This window comes from Heteronotia binoei, chromosome 10, assembly GCF_032191835.1.
Source record: "Heteronotia binoei isolate CCM8104 ecotype False Entrance Well chromosome 10, APGP_CSIRO_Hbin_v1, whole genome shotgun sequence".
In the NCBI taxonomy this organism is placed as follows: Eukaryota; Metazoa; Chordata; class Lepidosauria; order Squamata; family Gekkonidae; genus Heteronotia; species Heteronotia binoei.
In genome coordinates this window covers 27,734,194-27,757,388 of record NC_083232.1, presented here as the reverse complement: position 1 = coordinate 27,757,388, position 23,195 = coordinate 27,734,194, and the positions used below count along the sequence as shown (strand labels likewise).

Sequence of the window (23,195 nt, the reverse complement as noted above, 5' to 3'; positions counted from 1 at the left end):
GGTAACACATGCAGAAAGTCACAGATGTTATCCTTGGCATTTTCAGTTGAAAGGACCAGGTAAGGAGGTGATATGAAAGACCTCTGCCTGAGACCCTGGAGAACACTGCCAATCTGAGTGGACAACACTGGCCGTGGCAGAACAATGGTCTGATTCAGTATAAGGCAGATTCATGTGTATCACCTGATCCTTTTATTAGAGGCATAATTATTTACAGAATTAATATCCCCCCTTTCTGCCCTTACAAGGGCTGCCAATGTGGCTAACAGCAGAAAAATGCACAAGCCATATTTGTGTTATAAAGCACTAACTTGCAGTCTATGCGCAGCGCATTAATTTTTCCTTTCTTTAAGAGCTTTTCTTGCTGGTACAAGGCCCCCCACACATGTTCCAATTGTGCTACAGCCAACATTAACAAAAGAGGAATGAGTACCAGTCAGTCAGTCAGTCAGTAAAAAATGTATTGTGTGTAGCCATTGGCTGTTACAAAACAGAACACAAACACCAAAGTTCCCAGAAAACATCTTAAAAGTTCCCCAGAAGGGCCAACTTCAGGAAGTTACATTTGATAACACTCTCGCTCTTCTTAGCTGCAAGGGCAAAGAGACTCTACAGGATACATGAGCATCATTATCAGATAACAGAAATATAATCTTTTCAGTTTCCAAATGTGCTTTTAAGGTGGTTAGTATTCCAGCAAGAAATTTAACTCTGCAGCATTGTAGAGTGGACAAGGTAGAATATAATGGGGAAGGTTCTCTATCATAGGAAAAGGAAAGGAAAGGTTCCCTGTGTAAGCACCAGTCGTTTTCAACTCTGGGATGACGTTGCTTCCACAACGTTTTCACGGCAGACTTTTTATGGGATGGTTTGCCATTGCCTTCCCCAGTCATCTACACTTTCCTCCCGGCAAGCTGGGTACTCATTTTACTGACCTCAGAAGGATGGAAGGCTGAGTCAACCTCAAGCTGGCTACCTGAAAACCCAGCTTCCACCGGGGATCGGACTCAGGTCGTGAGCAGAGCTTAGGACTGCAGTACTGCAGCTTTAACACTCTGCACCATGGGACTCTATCACAGGCGAACCGCAAATGCAAAAAACATTGTTCTGCTGGGGTGTGAGAATATCGACCAGTTAACAGAGTTGTCTGCATAGTCCGAAAACGAAGAGCTGTGAAGGATGTTCTGATGTTAAATCTGGAGATATTAACCAGGTATGGAGATCTCAGATGATCAGATTTGATTGTCTAAATCAGGGGAGTACTAGTCCACAAGCTCCACACTGCTTGGTGAAACTGTCGGAGGGAGCATACAAATGCAGACTTCATGCACTGGCATCATGCTCATGTGCTGACAACTGCATGAAGGTGAGGCCAACATGCCTATACCTGCTTCCTCTTTCATGCACTGACCAGACTCACTGAGGCATTGTGTATACAGGGCAACTGTTTTCCCCACAAAGAAATGTTCTAAAATTATTCCCCAAATATTGGCACAAATATTCTCCTAGTGTATGAGCTTCCCGCTGCATTTTATTTTATGATCTGTGGTATTTTCTTGCACTCCCTTGCATGAAGGTTATAAAAGTTAATTGCAGTGAAATGCTCATCATCAGTTACTGAAATGTTACAGCATAGCCAAAGGTTTACTGCTGCCCTGGGGGGGGAAACTTACCTGAGAACTATCAACATGAGAACATTGACATACAATGTCAAATGCTTGCAGAAGATTCCACTGCGCTCATTTTTCTTGTTTAAAGTGATACTTCAGCCTATGCAGCAATTGGTGCATTATGGGAACTATGAATCAGTGGTTCCTGTTGCCATGGTCACTATACATTCGAGTCACATGGGAGAAATGGCATGGAAGTATGGATATGCAGTGTGTTTACTAGATTTGCCACCGATATAAGGAAAGTCAACCCACAGTGACTTTTGGGGGCCCTTTCTTAACAAATGATCTAAACAGTACCATCATCAGAGTTCCAAATTATATAATGAACAGCAGGTCGTGTAAGTAGGGGTGGAACGAAAGAGGACAGAAAAGGAGGGATAATTCTTATCTGCCATGGATTTACCAGAGAAGAATTTGGCAACTTTGCAGACTGCCTAATTTTGACAGTGGATCTCCAAGCTGATGAAGTGTAATGCTCTGAAAGAGTACGGGATGTTGGAATCATCTCTAGAATTAATGCTGTGTGCCTGCCGAATGTCTCTATTTTACTGTCAGTCTTGCCTTTCCAGATGAAGCATCAAAAGTAAAGCTTCCCTCTGCATTACTGTGTGACTCTTCTATGCCAACCCAGCACCCAAGCAATATTTCTTGGAGCTCAAAACATGCTTTCAAATTACCCTTTTCCACAGAACAAGATCCTGCCTTGTACAAACATGCAAATGAGGGAAAAAATGTCTATTATTCCTAAAACTACATAAACAGAGTGTGGCATGATAATGGTCTTGCAGGACTATGGTCCCTAGTAAAGCGTATCTGTTTTCTTCCTGACTCCTGTTTCCAAAGGCAGGATGCTGAACTGTAGTCATAGAAGAAACTCTGGTCTCTTTGGATGTACCAAGTACATAACAGAACATTTTTAACATCCTCATATAATTTATGTTTACAACAATAGTATAACACCAGTCTTTTCATTTCAAAACTGACAGATCTGACAGTCCTCACAATGAACACTTCCCTGTCTTAAAATCATGGTTAACATCCTTTAGTCAGGGAAGGCAGCAGATCTTTTCAGATCTAAGCTAAGCAAAGCTGATACGTGGATAGAAGACCACCAAGGAAGGCTTTGCAGAGGAAGGCCATGGCAACCCACCTCTGCTTCTCTCTTGGCTTGAAAGCCCCTTTCTGGGGTGCCACAAATTGGTTGTGACTTGACAGCACTTATGTATACAACGTTCTTTGCAGAAGCCTAAGAAATGTGCCCATTTGGTATTAGCAGCAGAATTTGTTTACTCAGTAAGCAAGGAGAGAAGTTATTTAGTCAACTTTATTTTACTTTGCTTCCACTGGATCACTGCTAGTTCAAGAACAGAATGTCGATTTCCCAACCACTACCCCGCTATGCTCCCACCTCCACAGTCCTCTATCCTCTGGGATCACAGCAGGGCTTTTTTTTTTGTAGAAAAAGCCCAGCAGGAACCTATTTGCATATTAGGCCACACCCCTGATATCATCATGGTTTTATACAGGGCTTTTTTGTAGAAAAAGCCCATCAGGAACTCATCTGTACACCCCCTGACACCAAGCCAGCCAGAACTGCGTTCCTGTACGTTCCTGCTCAAAAAAAGCCCTGGATCACAGCCCTGGTTCAGCACAGGTCTCACTTCTTATATATCTTTATGGTTAGAGAACATATAAGAATGACTCCACTCTCAGTGGAGAGCTACTCTTAGTTCACAAGTCCCATAGTTGCACTTTGATTAGACCAGGGGTGGCCAAACTTGCTTAATGTAAGAGCCACATAGAATAAACATTAGATGTTTGAAAGCCAAAAGAAGTGAATGTCAGATGTTTGAGAGCCGCAGGACAGGAAGGAAGGCAAACAGTTGGGGGGAGGGAGAGGTGGAAAGAAAGCAACTTTAACTTGGAAAGCATTGTCCAAGCTGCCGGCTGGCTTGGCTGGGAGAAATGATTTAAGGAGACAAATGTCTGCTCCAAGCCAGCTGATCGGAGCTTTGAAAGCCACATAATATGTGTGAAAGAGCTACATGTGGCTCCCGAGCCACAGTTTGGCCATCCCTGGACTAGGACATAACATTTTGAGGCGCATCCAAAAATATTGCAGATTATAAGGCCTCTTTCTCTTCTTCTCTGCAAAGAGGCAAATTTCCAGGTGATACAAACCCACAAAAGGCAACAAAATACATAAGCAGTCCCAGTTGTAACTACATGAATCACATACCCTAGATCTTGACAACAATGAACCATACTTGTTACTGTAATTTCAGAACAATTTCATTGTTGAGTACTGGACTGCGGCTAAAAAGCAAGCTATAACATTTCTCATCCTCGAGTCATCCAACGGGCACATTCATTCATGGAGACATCTCACCTGAATTCCCACAGCTTGCACACATCGTTTGATAACAGCAAGGCTTTTAAACTATGCCCTCCTGGTTAATGACAATCATTGTGTTTATGACCTGAGGGCTAATATCTACAGGTATTTCCTGGGCAAACAACCCTTTACTCCTAAACTAATGATTAACAAAAGGACATCCTTTCAAGAGATGTTAACAGTCCAAAGCAAACAGACCGCTACTCATACAAACTGAAATGAAATGTTAAAAATTAAAGCTGTAGTCCACTCAAAGAGGCTCATCACTCAAACATATGTCAATCTAAAGCACTCAGTCTTCAATTTATTTATGGTGTGATCAATGCCTACACCCCCATAAGAGAGATATATGTCTCCTTCTAAAATTATAACTATGGCATTGCAAACATTAATTTCAAGACGGCTGTTTTCAGAGAACTTACTAAGCTAATAAAACAAAATAAAACAGAAAGGGAGCTCTAAAAGGTTATGCTAAGTATTGCAGACATTCAACCACTAACAAATTAAATCTTAAAAGAAAGGTTTCCAAGCAAGCGCATGCACACACACAGCAAGGAATGTCATTAACATATTCTCTCATCTAGCAGATTCCTCAACACTCAGGACTATATTTATTTACCATGCTTTGCTATGGGCTGAATATTCACCAGCCTTCAATTTTTACATCAGTTGTGGATGGGAAGGTGGGGGGGAAGGAATATCTCATCTCCTACACTGGCTGGAATTGAAATTGACTTTGAATCTCTGAACTGTCAACAGATTCTCTTACGAAAAGGTTTGCTTTACAGAGATTATAAAGTAGGTGTCATCTCTGACACTTGAATTTTATAGTCAGATGGCAGGTCTGGGAAAGAAATGTTAGGAAACGTCAGAAAGGGTCTTGGAAAGCTCAGCTGTCATGCTACAAGCCTCGGTGGGCTTGCTTTGCAGTCAGAGACTGTGCTGCCCATGTCACAGGTTCTCTACTTAAAGTCCCTGACAAGCCAAGAAGATACAGGGAGAATATGTTATCAGAAGCTATGGACTTGTCTTTGGTAACAGGTCAGGTTGACACTTATTTTTAGTGCATAAAAAGGAAAAAAAAACCCACCCAAACCTCTGATTCTGTTTCAGATTAAAAACTGAACGCTGTACTCCCCACTGGATGTACAAGATCAAGATTTACTCAGAGAAAAGCCAGATGACAGGACTTAAGAGTGGGAACACTGTTCCTTGTCAGACTGACAAACTGGAAACTCACATAAGATTAACATAATCTCTTGTTCTAAATCCACTGGTCACAATTACATGACTCCAGTGGTTTCTGGGTTTCCTTTTGAAAAGCATGGCATTACCTACTCACCACTTACTGTTAAGAACATTCTGGAAAATTGTTGTCAAAAGTTCACCAAATTCTACTGTCAAGCATGAGAATATGCCAAACCATGCACATATAAATACATACTCACACAAATGGACTAAAAACTGAACACTGTACTCCCCACTGGATGTACAAGATCAAGATTTACTCAGAGAGAAGCCAGATGACAGGATTTAGAGTGGGAACACTGTTCCTTGTCAGACTGACAAACTGGAAGCTCACATAAGATTAACATAATCTCTTGTTCTAAATCCACTGGTCACAATTACATGACACCAGTGGTTTCTGGGTTTCCTTTTGAAAAGCATGGCGTTACCTACTCACCACTTACTGTTAAGAACATTCTGGAAAATTGTTGTCAAAAGTTCACCACGTTCTACTGTCAGGCATGAGAATATGCCAAACCATGCACATATAGATACATACTCACACAAATGGACTAATTAAAACCCAGATTTAATTTACTATAATGGTAGAGGTTTGAAGAAACAAACATTGACTATCATGAGGACTAACATTGACTAACAAACATTGATTATTGAAGATGAAGAACATATTGGATTTATATCCCGCCCTCCACTCCGAAGAGTCTCAGAGCGGCTCACAATCTCCTTTACCTTCCTCCCCCACAACAGACACCCTGTAAGGTGGGTGGGGCTGGAGAGGGCTCTCACAGCAGCTGCCCTTTCAAGGACAACCTCTGCCAGGGCTATGGCTGACCCAAGGCCATGCTAGCAGGTGCAAGTGGAGGAGTGGGGAATCAAACCCGGTTCTCCCAGATAAGAGTCCGCACACTTAACCACTACACCAAACTGGCTCTCATGAGGATCTCTCCCCACAAAACTGATTACAACTATCAGAGTAGAATTAAAGAAGCTTTAAAATAGTGTGGAGAAAGGAAGCAATAAGATCTTACTTAATTTGCTAAGCAATGAGTTTATTTTAATTCCAGATTCTCCACTTATTTTCACTCATCCTTTCTGCTGATGGGAGTGATATTCGGAAGACAAATATTTGTAACTCCCACACAATGGTATCAAGGTAGTGTGGCCTACTTTACTTGGCCTGAGATTATTCTTGCTCTCTCATGCCCCAATGGATCATAGAAACAGACAAACTATTAGTGGGGGGGGGGGGGGGGAGGAGAGAAGACTGCACTATTCTTCCATGTGGTCATGGTGCTATCTCCATGAAAGGGCATTATTTGTTGGTGAAAAGTACACACGTCCAAAATTTCCTATAAGTACTGCAAAGGGGTAGCCCACATTTGTCTATGGTAGCAAAGAACAACAGAAGTCCAGTGGTATCTTTAAGACAAACACTGAAATCAATAAAAGCTTTTGTGAGTCACAAGCTCACTACTTCAGATACATTGAAATCACACTGGGATCTCCTTATGGGGAAGACCACGAAAGGGGAAGGAAGAGTTAAGGTACACAGTGAATTATGTCACTTATCTTTTTCAAGACAAAGTTTTTATCCAGTGACACTTTTAAGACCAACTAAATTTTATGCATTGTGTAAGCTTTCATGTGCATGCACCACTTCCTCGGTATCTGAAGAAGTGTGCATGCACATGAATTAAATATACCCAGAATTAAACTTTGTTGGTCTTAAGGACTCAAACTTGGTTCTGCTACTTCAGACCAATGTGGCTACCCACCTGAATCTATGCATGTTTATATATACACTGTGGAGCCTGTTCCCAAGAAAGTATGCATTGGATTGCAACCTAAGAATTATATGGCAAAGTTGATTGTTCTGAAAATAATGCATGATATCTATGGTTATGAGTCATCTGTTTTTCAAGTGGAAGAGCCTGCATGGTATAGCGGCTAGAGTGTTGGACAAAGATTTAGGAGACTAAAGTTCAGATCCTTACGCTACACTATGGAAACTTGCTAGGTGACCGGAATCCATCACATACTCTCAACCTAACCTACCTCACTGGGTTGTTGTTTAAATAAAATGGAGGACAGGAGAATAATGTAAGCTGCTTTGGGACCACACTGAGGAGAAAGGCGGGGTGTAAATGTAATGTAAGAAAATATAGAAAGGTTAGGTTGAATTTCGTCATAAAACTTCAAACTGTCAAGTCACTGCATGTCTGAAACAAAATTAGCAGGAGGATGAAACAGACCTGCAAGGTGATAAGTTTAAAGGAAAATTAACCGATACAAGATTATAGCCTGCTAAACCATGCTAAGAACAGCTAATCAACATTTCTATAAAGTGGATCCTGTTGAGCTATTAGAGACTGTAGTGAGAAAGAAAATCCAAGTCTCTGTTTAAACCACAATGACATGTCGCGTTTAACTTCTTAGGCAGTATGGTGGTGAGTTCACCTTCTTTAGAGGTTTTTAAACAGAGGCTAGATGGTCATCTGACAGCAATGCTGATTCTGTGAACTTAGGCAGATCATGAGAGGGAGGGCATCAGTGCTTAGTTTTCATGGCCCTTTTTTACATGCCATGGGAAATGTTGATTGCCACGTTGCAATCAGGAAGCAATTTTTCTCCAGGTCAGTTTTTCCAGGGATTCTGGAGGTTTTCTGCCATCTTCTGGGCATGGAAAGGGGTCACGTTGTGTGTGTGTTGGAGGAGGCATTTGTGGATTTCCTGCATTGTGCAGGAGGTTGGACTAGATCAGGGGTGGACAAACTGTGGCTCGGGAGCCATATGTGGCTCTTTCTCACATATTGTGTGGCTCTCGAAGCCCCCACTGCCCTGTTGGCCAGCTTGGAGAAAGCATTTGTCTCCTTAAATCACTTTGCGAAGTCAAGCCAGTTGGCAGCTTGGAAAAGCTGCTTTCATTCCACCTCTCCCTCCCTCCCGCCATCTATTTGAGAGCCAGTTTGGTGTAGTGGTTAAGTGTGCGGACTCTTATAAGGGAGAACCGGGTTTGATTCCCCCCTCCTCCACTTACAGCTGTTGGAATGGCCTTGGGTCAGCCATAGCTCTGGCAGAGGTTGTCCTTGAAAGAGCAGCTGCTGTGAGAGTCCTCTGAGCCCCACCCACTTCACAGGTGTCTGTTGTGGGGGAGGAAGATAAAGAAGATTGTGAGCGGCTCTGAGATTTAAAATGGAGGGCGGGATATAAATCCACTATCATCATCTTCTTCTTCTTCCACTTCCCTCCCTCCCTTGCGGCTCTCAAACATCTGAAGTTTATTCTATGTGGCTCTTACACTGAGCATGTTTGGCCACCCCTGGATTAGATGACCCTGGAGGTTCCTTCCAACTCTATGCTTCTATGACCAAGAAGTTTGGCATTTTCTGAAAACAAAGTTAGTTTTCCTACTGTGTAATAGTCTGTTTTTATGCAGTGTGGGTACTGCAGATGTCTTCCAAACACTGAAACCGATGCGAAGCCCTTCCATCAAAAGTACAGAGGACAGCTGGGCAAAAATGTATCAGCGGGAAAAAAAACCCCACCCAAATATGAACTCAGCAACAGCATGAGCTGAAAGGGTGATTAAAGCATTGAGTTTATAGTTACTTCCCTTTGTTTAAATTTTGTGTTCCAATCAGAGGACATAAATCACATTTGCAATCAAGAAAAATTATAAAGTTAATGAAACATCTGAAATGCAGTTGCTGGAATTACGAGCTGATGAGCGCCTGAAACAGTGGAAAATTATGAACTTTAAATTGATTTTTCACCCGCTTAAAAACACACACACACACACATCACCTGCTTTTTAGTCACTCCTGAATTATCTCCAGACATAACAAGCCATAGCAAAATAAAAATCATGGAGCAGACAATAAAAACTGCAAACTATGCAACAGCCAAGTGTAGCCTGCGTGTGGTGTTTCCCCAAATGCCCAGGCAGAGGTCTCAGGTGGCTAATGTGGTTGAAATGTGTAATTCAAAGCTCCAGATTGTATGTTTATGAATCTGGACGTCTGCAGTGCACTTTGCAAGTAGCTGTGTAAGAAGAGACAACAGTAGATCTGATTTCAGCTAAACAGGGTTTTAAAACCAAATTACCTTTCCTCTTGCAGGACTAGATGAAGCAACACTGCAAGGCTACCAGTAATCATTCCAAATGTAATTGTAGGATTCAACTGTAATGGTAATAAGGCTATATTCCATTTGCATTGGTTTCCAATCTGATGGACTTGCCCATCTGTACTCCACAACATTGCAGACTTGAGGATGAAGGCCAAGAACTGCGCAGTCAGGAGTTTAAGTGGAGTAAAGTCAAATCTTGAACTATATGGAACCCATGCCCTGAACATCTTTTTGAAACATACTTCTGTTTTTAAGTAGCGTGGAAGTGTGGAGCATGGCACACTGCTGCAGCACTAAAGAATAATTTATATTTAAGGCAGTTTTGCAGGATACAAGCACAAAACACACAACAAAAGCCATCAACAGGAATTACTCTAAAACACAACAGTTGGCAGCGAAAAATAACTAAAATTCTGCAAAATTAAAACATTAAAACATGGAAAAACCACAAGTAATATACAGATGGAAAACATCCCACTTCTAGGATAACCAATTCAATACCGAAAGCACCGGAGAAAAGGAGAGTCTTTACTCAGGATCAAAAATATACTGAAAGGAACTGGCTGTCTTTGAGAGGAGTTCTAGAACTGACAGACCTATCCTCTATGAATCTGTCTAATCCCCTTTAAAGCCATCTATGCTTGTCGTCATCACCACGTCCTCTGACAATGAACATCTGGCAGTAGTGGATCCAAGAAGGATCTGGATAGTGAAAGAGATACTAGGCCAGGCAAAAAGTGGAGATGTCAAGCTTTCATGCCAGTGGGCCAATGTATGTTTTCTGTGAGGTGGGGGGGGGAGCACAAAAACTAAGGTGGTGGCGGTGGGGGGGAGATGTGGCCACCTATTGACTATCATTGACTGACCCCCCACTCCCCGCTTTAAAATCCCCACAGAAGAAGACTGCAGATTTATACCCCACCCTTCTCTCTGAATCAGAGAGACTCAGAGCAGCTTACAATCTCCTGTATCTTCTCCCCCCACAACAGACACTCTGTGAGTTCTCAGAGTAATTGCCTTTCAAAGACAACTCCTGCGAGAGTTATGACTCACCCAAAGCCATTCTAGTAGCTCCAAGTGGAAGAGTGGGGAATCAAACCCAGTTCTCCCAGATAAGAGTCTGCACACTTAACCACTACACCAAACAACACCAAACAGTCTACATTAAGCACCTTGTGAGTACCTAGAAAAGTAACAGTTATAAGCAAGGTTGACTGCCCACTATCAGCCTGCTTAGCCGTCGTGGAACAAATTTTAAAAGCCAGTCTGACACTGATTTCAAGGTGCTTATAATTAATTTCCCCTTGAATTTCATACAGTCAAACTCATCTGTAAACATTTCCATAGGTCTCTTCACCTTACAGAAATAATTAATTTATATAAAGAAAATTCTATCAAAAGCTCTGAACTTTAAAATAACCTTTTTATTCAATGTGAACATTGTTGATACTCATATGAAGATACAGAACACAATCAAATCTGGGGGCTTCGCAACAGGCTTAGAGATGATTCAGCTGGTTATGAGGAAAACTCTGGTTCTACATTCATTTTCTTGAATCCCCACCTAGGAATATAGCAGCCCTACCAATGGAGCAACAATGGTTGAGTAAACAAACAAAATAAAAACCATGTGTGTATTTATACTGACAAAGAGAAAATCTATTGGGTCATAACATGAGGACTGTCTTTCGAACCAAATGTTTGATGCAGAAGGCACTGCATAGGTCCATGAAGAGAAAACTAATTAGGTCTAGGAAGACCCCCATTCAAACCTTCACTCTGACATGAAGCTTCCTGGGTGATCTTGTCCCGTCACTTTCCCATAGGCAAACCTACCTCTCAGAGTTAATGTGAGGATAAAATGGAGTAGGACAAGATTTTGTGTGCTAGGTAGAAGCACAGGATAACAAACCCCATACTGCATAGGTAGGTAAATCCCAATGACCTAGTCCCATTACCAGCGACAAAAAAATTATAAAACATAACAATCCGGTACATCTCTTCAAGGATATTACTGCAAACTAAGTTAGTGTTCATCTCTCTAGGATCTGTTAACAGTATGAAAAGAGGATTCCAAACTCCAGGTAAGGAGCTGTTCTTAGATTTTTGTCAAGTGTAGCTAACACTGATTGAGATACAAACTATGAGTTCACAATACAAGAACTCGTGGGCATTCGATGAAATTGCTGAGCAGACAGGTTAAAACGGATAAAAGGAAGTACTTCTTCACCCAAAGGGTGATTAACATGTGGAATTCACTGCCACAGGAGGTGGTGGCGGCCACAAGCATAGCCACCTTCAAGAGGGGGTTAGATAAAAATATGGAACAGAGGTCCATCAGCGGCTATTAGCCACAGTGTGTGTGTGTATATTTGGCCACTGTGTGACACAGAATGTTGGACTGGATGGGCCATTGGCCTGATCTAACATGGCTTCTCTTATGTTCTTATGTGTGACACAGAATGTTGGACTGGATGGGCCATTGGCCTGATCTAACATGGCTTCTCTTATGTTCTTATGAGCCATCATTAAGAGGTGCAGGGGAATGAGAAGAAAGGGTGTTGCTGGAAAGAAGAAGCACGTAGCCCTACTGCTGCTCACAGTCCTGGCCTTTCAGAGTTGGCTCATGAGACGGCCGCAGCAGTATGCAGAATACAACTATGTTAACATAATTTATTTTAAAAGTTCTTAAAATGTTAAGTACTTCTGTCTTCTAGACATTTGTAACTGTGAAAAAGGAAGGGAGGGGGAAACCCTGCAACATGAACTAAGGGGGGAAAAGAGCAGATTGAACATCAGACCGCAAAAACAGATTTTTCAATATTTTATATGACATGATAGAACAGCAGATAAGGACATGGGAACAGAGGGCCTGCCTACATGACAGCTGACTGGAAGAAAAAAACTTACGCTGCATTGGGGCTTGTGCTGCGTCTGGATTGGGGTGCTTATTCCTTTTGAAGGAAACCCAATGTTTACAAAGCAACAAGTCATCCCATGCCAGAAAGCTACCAGGTTGGGTGGGCATTTGTTTCTTTCTACCCTATGCCTGTGGAGGGGGACTCTGGCAGAGCATTTTTGTCCAGACAATGCAAGTTGGCACAGAGCGGGTTTCAATTCACTCAGTTAATGCAGGAACCTACCAAATAAATATCACACACTGACAGGCTGTAATGGGTGCTATCTTATGAAAAATACCATTAAAATCTGTGTTAACATCTATTTGCGATGGGGTTCCCAACCCCATATTCTAGCGGGAGGGGAACTATTTATTTGGGTGGATTCATTATGCCCCCTACAGCATTTAGATGTCTATCTGGTTCAGAGGAGGTTCAATACTTCTATCCCCACAATAGTTATGCTGCAGGTAGTGGTGTACAATCTTTTTTTTTAACCTGTATTTTTCTGTTTGGACCTGTTGGACCTGAAAAAAAAATTCAGTATTTTTGAAAAATCCCGGATCCCAATATTGGCATGGTATTGGGATCTGGGATTTTTTAGAAATCATGAATTTGTGTCCAATAGACCTGAGAAGAAAAATACCATTTTTAAAAAAAGGCAGCCCGATCCTGAGGCTGGCTTGGCTTCTCCTGCAGTGCAGTTTAAACCACACTGCAGGAGAAGCTGGCAACATGATCTGTGTGCAGTGGGGAGGTCTCTCCCAGCCACACAAAGATTGTGGCTGGGATGGCTTCTCCTGCAACATGGTTTAAACCAGGGGCATCAAACATGCAGTTTGGGGGCCAAATCAGGTCTCCAAAGGGCTCCTATCAGGCCCCTGAGCAATTGGCTGTCATCTGCTTCCTTCTCCCTCTCTCTTGCTTCCTTCTGCATCACAGCTTGCTTTGCAAGGCTTGCTCAATTGCACAGGAGCTACAGAGCTACACCTCTATTTTCTCCATTGGCTGAGACTCCTCCCTTGGGGAGAAATAGCTTGCTTTGCCAGGCTCTCTCAATCGCACAGCAGAGCTACTGAGACAAGCCTCTCTTCCTTCCACTGATCCCCCCCTCCCAAAAGTCCCTGGGGAAGGCAGGAAAGAGTCAGAGCTTCCTTTGCCCAGTTCCTTGGGATAAATACAAATGTTTTAAGCATATTTTAAGTTTTTAAAAAATATGTTTGTGTTTGTCTGTGTTCCTTATAAAATTTATATCTCTGTTACATAATCTTAAATAGGTACACAAATGTCCCAGCCCAACATGGTCCAGCCCAACCTGACATGACCTGGCCTGACAAGGTCTTTTATGTCAGATCCAACCCTCATAATGAATGCGTTTGACATCCCTGGTTTAAACTGTGCTATGGAGAAGCTGACCCCAGGATCTGCAAGCTGCAAAGTGATCTGGCCTCAGGATCTGCATGTGGCTGGGAGGTGTTGTGAATCAGCCAGGCTCTGCCAACCCTGAAGAGGAACAGATAGGCGAAGGAGGATGCTACTGACAACAGTACTACTGATAGGCGAAGGAGGATGCTACTGACCGCAGGAAGCTACTGCTACCCAATCAAGTGAAATTCTGACAGTAGCATCCCAGGGGCATCCCATGTTTTAGGCCCAGGGGCTCAGAGCCAGATAGCGGCCTACCATCCACCTCATGTCTCTCATTTCCAGAACCACTGGAACGCAGGTAAAGAAGAGTCCACCATAAAATGCTGGAGAGAAGATGGAGTGATTAGCAGCCCAGAGATACCTGGGTCTAGATAGTAAGGAGGAGAGTGCACACAAGTGGCAACCCAGCAACGAGACAGGCATCTCTCCTATAACGGGCGAAAAGAGGGAAAGACAGGCTGTGGAAGCAAAGTGTCAAATTACTCCTGACCTTGCTGCTGCAGACTATGCCTCTGCCCTGTGATCTTGACTCTTTGACTGCCTCTGGAACTTGTCTTTTGGATCTGCCCTGAATCTACTCTTGTTGCTGACCTCATGTTTGACACAGGAACCAGATCTGACCATGCCGTACTGGTTTGTGCCACTGCCTTGCCTAGTTCACATCTTTACTACTTGACTCCGTCTTGCACCAAGCCTCTTCCAGGACATCTGGTTGGGATAGCTTCTCATGCAACAGAGTTAAAAACCATGCTGCAAAAGAAGTTGACCCCAGGATCTGTGTGTGGTGGGAGTTCTCTCTCTGCAACATGTAGACTTGGCTGGGATGACTTCTGTTTTAGTGTGATTTAAACCAGGCTGTATGAAAAGCCAGCCCCAAGCTAAACCGGTGGGACCAGTCTGCTCCCCTGGCACAGCTGATCCTTGGACTGTCTTCTGCAGTCCCTTTAAGCATTACAGCTGATAATTTTGCCACTGTTTTTAGATCTACTGAAATTTATCTGGAATTTTTTTCAGGATTCCCCTCCCCCCATTTTCATGAGAAAACCTGGATACATTGGGGAAGCTGAAATATACCTGGAAAATATCAATAAGGTATTTTTCAGGTATATTTCAGCTTGGGTAGATCAAAATGCACACCCTTAGCTGCAGCATCATACCCTTAGAAAAGCCCTACCATAAAATTCAAAACAGTTGTGCAAAAGGGCAGAAGGGCCCCTTCCCTTTTAGCGCAGCGGAGCAAAACTAAAGTAGATGGAAATAAACTCAACAGTGACTTCTCATTAATATATGAGACCCAAACAAATCAGGAAGCATTATTCACCACTCCTTTAGTAACCTAAGTGATGTTTCAGGAACTATGTGTGACTCTGGGTGGCTTGTGCCCACTTCACAAATGCAAACTGCAGGATGGAACTGCTGAAAATATTATCAAGTCAACAGTGTGAAGCAGCTCCCTACCTCCTTTTTTGCAACGTTCACCATTACAAGGGGTAAACTGTAACACCAGAGGGGTTGTGTTGCTGTAGTGAAAACTGCATATAGAGTTTCACCTTGCTACCTGAAAGTGCCTGTCCCTTACTGCAGTTCCCCATTTGTAACTCTTCATGTTTGTCTTTCAAGAACCAACACATGCAGGCTTCATGATGCTTTATGAGTTGAGTGATTCTTTGTGTTTTTCTAAGCTCCTGCATCTGCCTCTGTAAAAGTGATGGATAGCCCAGGCTGGCCCGAATTTATCAGATCTCAGAAGCTAAATTGTTCAACCCTCCAGGGTTGAAGTCCGGAGTCACTATGCAAACCACCTCTTGAACATCTCTTGCTTTGAAAACCCTATGGGGTTGCCGTAAGTAGGCTTCGACTTGATCCCACCTTCCACCACCACCATCTCACAGAGCTTGTTTGTAGGTAAACATTGCCTTACAGTGTCTTACAGCTTTTCAATAACAAATTTTTGAAACACATAAGAAATACTGAGCAATCCTTGAGCATTCCTTCATTTTGCAAAAATGTTGACCCCTGTCCATATGCAACAAAAACATCATTTGCTTCACTCCCCCTCATAGATGGTGTTACTAAAACAGGACAGAAGAAAGCCTATCTCTTGCTCCATTAGAAATCCAAGAGACAGAATGATAGTTGTCATGTTACAGATGGCAATTGAGGGAAATATGAAATGCTGCATTTAAAATATGCATGAATTGTCAGTGTTTTGGAAACAGATTGTGAAATACACATTGTGGTATGAACAAAGGCTGCCAACTTCCAAATGTGATACCTGATCTTCAGCACAACATGAATAACAAAATGTGTTGTTTCGAATTGTTGACTAGAATGCCTACCTGAACATGTCTCCCAGGCCCTTCAGCATCCCCTTCTTGGCTTTCATTTTATCCTTCTCTTTATCTCGATCTTTCTTCTTGTCCTTCCCAATTTTCTTCTGGTCTCCTTTATCTTGACTGCCATTCATCTGTCTCTCAAGTGAATGGGAGGGCTGGTCGCTAGATGTGGACACCGATTCTCTGCCTGAACGTGAGCTTTCTTCAGTGTCTTCCTCCACTGAAAGAATTAGATAATTTTACTAGGGGCCAAAAGAAATGAAGGTGATAAAGTCTTTCTCTGACATCAGTTTTCAGACAAATGCATCTTTTTAACAGTAGTTAAGTATATGGCTATTGTGTAAACTGTTGTTAACTCATGTTGAGTAGCCATTACACACATCCTATTACAGACAACCACCCCGAACTATAAACTGTAATCCCTCATTCATAACTGTTTCAGTTTGTTTTAGGACAACCACACATGCAAGCTTTGTGATACTTTACGAGCGGAGAGAAGCAATTCTCTTGGTCTTCTCTTTGCGCTAATGTAACATGATATCTCCCTTGGATGCTGTATATTATAATGAAATCTGCTACATACACTAACAACATCATTTCTCTCATGAACGTTTGAACATTAGATCAATTCCCCTCCTGGCTTTAAGGAAAAATGCAAAATGTACTGGGAATGATTCAGCCAAAGTGAAACCTTTCCCATTGATGTCAGTGTAGGCATGCGCCTACAATTTTTCCTATGGGACATAATTTAACCTAAAAATCTTCAGTTTTCTCTGTTTCAGCTAGCTTCACAGCTAGCTTGAAGACTGAGATATTCGAAGGAAAAAAATAAATTAATGAACATTCATGGCTTTTCTTAAGGATAAACACCTTCTCAGACCCACCGATATTTTAAAGGAGGGTAACAAAGATACATGATGACTCTACTGAACACTGGAATATTACAGTGATTTTCAGAAGCAGGGCAAGAGGAGAAAGATGTGAAATACAATATAATGCAGCAGTTGAAATTAGGCTATTAAATAGCATGGCCTTTTTACTTAATGTAGCATTAAAAGTACAAACAAATCATATATCTTATAGCAATGGGTGGCTCTCCCATGAAGTTGAAAAAACTCAAGGCAGGGAAATCTCCATGTTTGCACAAAAATACGAAAAGCTAAAAAAAGAAAAAGACAGCTAACGAGTGACATTTTCACATGTACTAATGTCATTAAAAACTCTGTCAATGTCTTCTGTTGCCTAACAATGCATTGTGCCACATGAAAGCCTACTTAAACAAAAGACGAGATGATCATTGTTGAGAGGGGGAAAAAACCACTGGACAGACAGCTGATTGGGTAGGTTGGGAAAGGCTATGGAAAAGTAGGCAACCAGGAGGGTACGGTATGGGGTAAGAAAAAGAAAAGATTGGATTTACATCCTGCCCTTCACTTGGAGTCTCAGAGCAGCTTACAATCACCTTTCTCTTCCCCTCTCCACAACAGACACCCTGTGAGGTAGGTGGGGCTGATGAAGAAGTGAGCAGTGACTCACAAAAGCTCATGCCTTCATAAGCCTGCCATGAATTTTGCTAGTCGTTAGGAGGTACTGCTCTAAGGTGCTACTTTTGCATTTTTCAACTGCTGCAGACAGACTAACATGGCTACCTATATCGATCTGCCTTCCTGAAGGGTTAAGCCTTGAGGTAGCTGGTCCATCAAAGTCCCAGGAAGTGCCACTTGCGGCTTTTCCTGGGCATGGATATTGCCTCTCAGGTTTCACTGGGGTGTGAAGGCCAAATTCCATCTAGGCACACTGGCTGGTCAGGCCCAGGTTTCCTAGACCTGAATCGCTTTCCTTGCAATCCCAGAGCAGCTGTGAGGAAAGGAGTTCTGAAAATGCACAGGGGCTTCCTTCAGTTTGGGACAACAGCACAGGAGGAGAAAAAGTTCCTGCCTTCCCTCCCCCCGCCCCCCCCCCCCGCTGTTTTCATGAGCGGAAATCATGCTGGGAGGAGGGAGTAATTGGCCCCACTACAGGGCAAATTACTCCATGCTGAGACTGTTTCAGCTTGGATAAATGGTGGGGAGGGGGAGGGAGGAGCTTCTCATAGACCTATGCTATCATCCCAAGCCAACTCAGGATGCACTTCACATATTCCTTTCACCACTGCTGCTATGGGACTATGGGGGGAGTCAGCCAGGTCTGGACTTATTAAAATTTGTAACCTGTAATTAGGCCCATAGTTTTTCTAAAAGGTAGCAGCCCCATGGTGCAGAGTGGTAAAACTGCAGTACTGCAGTCCGAGCTCTCTGCTCATGACCTGAGTTCGATCCCAGAGGAAGCTGGGTTCAGGTAGCCGGCTCAAGGTTGACTCAGCCTTCCATCCTTCCGAGGTTAGTAAACTGAGTAACCAGCTTGCTGGGGGGAAAGTGTAGATGACTGGAGAAGGCAATGGCAAACCACCCCGTAAAAAGTCTGCTGTGAAAACATCAAGCGATGCAACATCACCCCACAGTCAGAAACGACTGGTGCTCACACAGGGGACTACCTTTACCCTTTTCCCCCTAAAAGGCAAAGACTCTCAATCTTACTAACTACTCTCCTCCTTCCTCACCTTTCTGCCTGTGCTTTTATCCTTTGCTTCCCCCTGCTGGGGCCTTTTATCCCTTTTCTCCTGGCCACCCCAAGTTCCTGCATCCTTTAGCTTACTCCTGAAGATACTCCTTCTGCCAAGGAAAGCTCTATACCAGAGCAAGCTTTTGCACCCCAGGGAGACAGTGCTGTCAGACTGTCAATCCCCCTGTCTGTTCCTTAGCTACCTGCCTTGTTCTTGGAGCCAGTTGTAGTGGTTAAGTGTGCAGACTCTTATCTGGGAGAACCAGGTTTGATTCCCCACTCCTCCACATACACCTGCTCAAAAGGCCCTGGGTTAGCCATAGCTATTTTGCAAGAGTTGTCCCTGCTGTGACAGCTCTCTCAGCCCCACCCACTCCACAGGGTGTCTGCTGTGGGGGGAGAAGATATAGGAGATTGTAAGCGGGATATACATCTGCCGTCTTCTTCTCTGTTCTGCAGCTGAGCCACTGACTCCCAGAGAAGGGCAATCCTGCTTTCCACCTTCTTCCCTGGGGTATGACAGAACGACTCCTCTCTTCTCTCCCAGGGTCAGGGTGCCATATGCTGTTAAAGCAAGGGTCTAATTCAGTATAAGGTAGCTTTATGCTTAACACTTAGGAAGGGATTTTCCCCTGTTTTGGTCCCATCAACTAAAATATGAATCCAACCTGCATTCTGAGCACCAGTCCAACAACAGACAAATGATGTATTGAAGAGCTCCTCTCTTAATTATGCCGCAGAAAAGACAAGAGGCAACCAAGAAACAATAACAATTGAACGTGAAGCTGTTCCATAACTGAGCTTCTAGACTGCTTATTGTGTTATTTAATACAAGGCAAGGCTCTGGCAACAAAGACTCAGCAGAGATTAGAAAGTGCTGCCAATTTATTCAGATTCAAATGACTTGCTCTCAGACGACGCCAGTAAAAGAAACTCTTGTTTCTTATCAGCCATTCCACGCATGCACACCCACCCACACATGCCATACATTCTAATAGCAAAGTTGTTGAGCCTGGCAGTGGAGGCCAGGAGCTGCACCGGGCCTGGGGGCGGAGACAATGGGAAAGGGCAAGAAGCTGCACCAGGGTCAGCAGCAGAGGCCCAGAGCTGTAGCAGCTCAGGGGAGCAACAGTGGGGAGGCTGAGTGCCACACCAAGCCTGGCAGCGGTGACAGAGGCTGAGAACTGTGGTGGGGGCAAAGGAAGCAATGGGAGGGCGGGATGGGATTCCCCCCCCCCAAGAGTATTGCAGGTCCCCACTTGTGTATGTGTGTATATATTTAAAGCTCCACCCTGTTTCTAGAGGTGTTGTCAGGATATATCCTATTTTCAAGACTTCTATCAATCCATTCTACCACATCTAGATTGATAAAGGTCCCATTAAATTTGTACTTAGCGGAGCAAATATGATATGTCCTGGTCTGACTTCTCCAGGAGTGACACTTGACCCTGGTGCAGCAGATATAATTGCAGCGATAATGGCAGAAGAAAAGCAACAGGTGATGTGCATTGGAGTCATGAAGATGTCAGCAGAAGACATGGCGTGAGTCAGCAAAGGAACTGGCATTGAAAATATCCACTATTTAAATGATGGGCTCTGGCACATGAAGACATACAAGCGAAGTGGCAGAATATGTGCAGCACCTGAGAAATGCACTTCCAGTAAACACGGACTACTTGTAATTCTTGTTCTTAATGTGCGACTGAATGTACATATTTTGTTTTGTTCTGTGACTATGCTAAATAAATTAAGTGACTGCTGAAAAAAATGCTACTTTGCTGCAAACCCAGCAAAAGGAATGCACAGGCTAGGATGAGAAACCACCCCTACTTGCAAAACAGGCAGATCTCGAACCGCTTTGCAATGGTGATTTTATAAATGAGAGGAAGTGACTTTCTAAATTATCAATATTATGAAACAGATGAACAGATGCCTGATGGCTAAGTGGCCTATCCACAACCAGAGGCAATCTACCTCTGCATAGGACAGTTTGGGCCACTGTGACTATAGGCACTGTGGTTGACAACGCAGAGATTAGGATCCTAGCAACCCTGCGGGAAGGGGCATGGGGGATGGGGCCAAGGGGATGAGAGGCCGGGGGCCACCCTCTTCCTCCCCCCATGTGATTTAGAGCCAGCCAATAAAAAAATGATTAGCTCACCCTTTAAATGGTGCAGGACAGGCAACGGCTGCTCTTGGATGCCCCTCCTGTGCAATTAAATTGCACTGGAGTAGGATGGAGAGGGGCGGCCCTGGCATGGCTGGTGAGGGGCTCCAAAAAACTGCCAGGGACCCCTGGTTAGCTACGGGCCTGGATGCTAAACTAAACGGACTACTGGTCTAATTCAGCAGAATTACAAATTTAGAACTCATATATATATTTTCAGAATTTAAGAAAAAAATATAGGTCACAATCCAGCCCCCTTTTGGCTGAATTAAGTTATGTAACCCAAAAGTTGCAGGCCATGCTTGCATTGTGCCTAGTGCAACAAAATGTACCTGGCTATTTTCAGGAAAGAAAAGCCAATACACCTCCCCCACAGTGATATCAAATAACCCTACAGCAGGTACCAATGAGCTCTATGAGGATCCCCCTCCAAACTTTCTTGAAGGGGCAGATTGTACCAATCTCCTATGTAATTAAACAGTAGTGAAAGTATTGAAAAGCAGCTCTTAGGACATCAGGCACACAGTTGGAAAGGAGATTACTTTATAATCTGGTTTGCATCCAAAGAACTGCATGCAATATCCAGTTTTTACAAGGATTTCCTCCAACTTTTGTTGTCCTGCTGTCCCACTATATCACCCTCAACCTATATATTAAACAAGCTAAATGTACTGGGATAACCCAGAAACAGAGACCTATCAGCTACTGCCACACCCCTAGTCCTATATGCAGCCCTCAGATTCAGCAGGAGTGCAGCTCCTGAACCTTTCTGATGGTTCCCCCTCTTCCTCCCCACCTACCTTGTCCATTAAATAGTAGGTGCAGCTGCATAACAATACCTAGATTAGGAGAGCGGGCAGTCAGCCAGCCACCAGGGGCTTTGCCACACCTCCAGCAGCCCTCATTAACCCCTGGAGAAGCCAGCACTACCCTTTCTCCACTTCTTATGTGATTCTGGGTGACAGGTGGCTTGCTGGCCTTTTGACTGGGGGGGGGGGGCAGCCCAGGACAACCCCAGGTGAATGAGGCCTGCTTGGGCTGGCTGGATTTCTAGCCAGCCCAAGCAGGTCTCATTCGACCGGGGCTCTCCTTTCTTGCATCAGGTTGCTTTTGGCTGGAGGGGGGGCATATGCTAATGAGTTATGCTAATGAGCTCTGCCACCTATTCTTCTACAAAACGATCCCTGCCTATATGCAAGCCAATGTGCTTTCTGCTTGAGTATGGGACACTCACCCTGACCTTGATGGTCTAGGCTAGCCCAATCTTGTAAAATCTCAGAAGCTAAGCAGGGTCAGCCTGCTTGGATTGGAGATCTCCAAGGAATTCAGGGTTGCTATGTAGAGGCAGGCAATGAAAAAACAACCTCTGTTCATCACTTGCTCTGGAAACCCTTGAGGGATTACCATAAATTGGCTATGACTTGATGGAGCTTTCTACCACCACCATGGGACGTTTGAAATTGTCCCCATTTCTTATTCCCTTGGCCACTGGGCAACACTTGACAGGCAGCACCAGAGCAGCATTTAGCTGGTTAAAACTACCAGGTGTGGCATTAAACAAAATTAAGACTATGCTATTGCTGACAGGGAAAAAAAATCATATTTAAAAAGTTCTCGCATTCAGTTATGAGGTATTTTTAGAAACTGATTAAAATGGGAACAGTGAGTTTGTAGGACTAAATTCACTCATTATGTCAGGAGTTGCTTAAAATGTAAACACATTCATAAAAAGCTGAGAGTGCAAATTCATTTTCCAAAGTCCTTGCATCAGACAAACTGACAAATTAATCACCTGGGCTTTCCCAGTTCCTTTTTCATTCATAAACTTGTTGCAGTAAGGCAAGCAGAAACCAATTATTCCAGCAAGAAAATAAGTTTGAAATACTACAAAATCAAGGTTAAAAATTTCATAATTTTCATATAATTCTTTCCCATCTGAATTAATTTGCTACTCACCCTATTGTCATTCAATACAGACTGACATTTTATCAGCCCATTGCTGCACTGTTCAATAATAAGGTTAAGTTTGAAGAGATTCTTTTATGTTAATGACATTCTCCACATGTTGGGTCATTCTTAGGGTTAAAGAATTTTGAATGTAAATGAATGCCCATTAGGATTGGTAATAGCTGATTATTAGCTTTATGCTTTATTAGAACAGCCAGCCTTACATATTCTAATTAAAGAAAAGCAGCATTTTCCCCTCACTTTATGGATGAAGTTGCTATGCTGAAATTTTCCATCCTAAATGCAACCACTCCCTCCCCCCCCCCCCCCCCCACGTCTCTCTTTAGAATGACAATCCGTTCCACTATCCTTTTC

The 23,195-nt window shown here is 43.3% G+C and overlaps 1 protein-coding gene across 7 annotated transcripts in view; it reads right to left on the bottom strand.

Moving 5' to 3' along the window:
• PARD3 (par-3 family cell polarity regulator) overlaps positions 1–23,195 on the bottom strand; it is a 745,691-nt gene that overhangs the window by 181,309 nt on the left and 541,187 nt on the right. For all 7 annotated transcript variants that reach the window (XM_060248141.1, XM_060248148.1, XM_060248145.1 and 4 more), the window contains one exon: positions 16,109–16,325. In XM_060248141.1, coding sequence (XP_060104124.1) covers positions 16,109–16,325 — 217 coding nt within the window. The remainder of the gene's footprint in view (positions 1–16,108; positions 16,326–23,195) is intronic.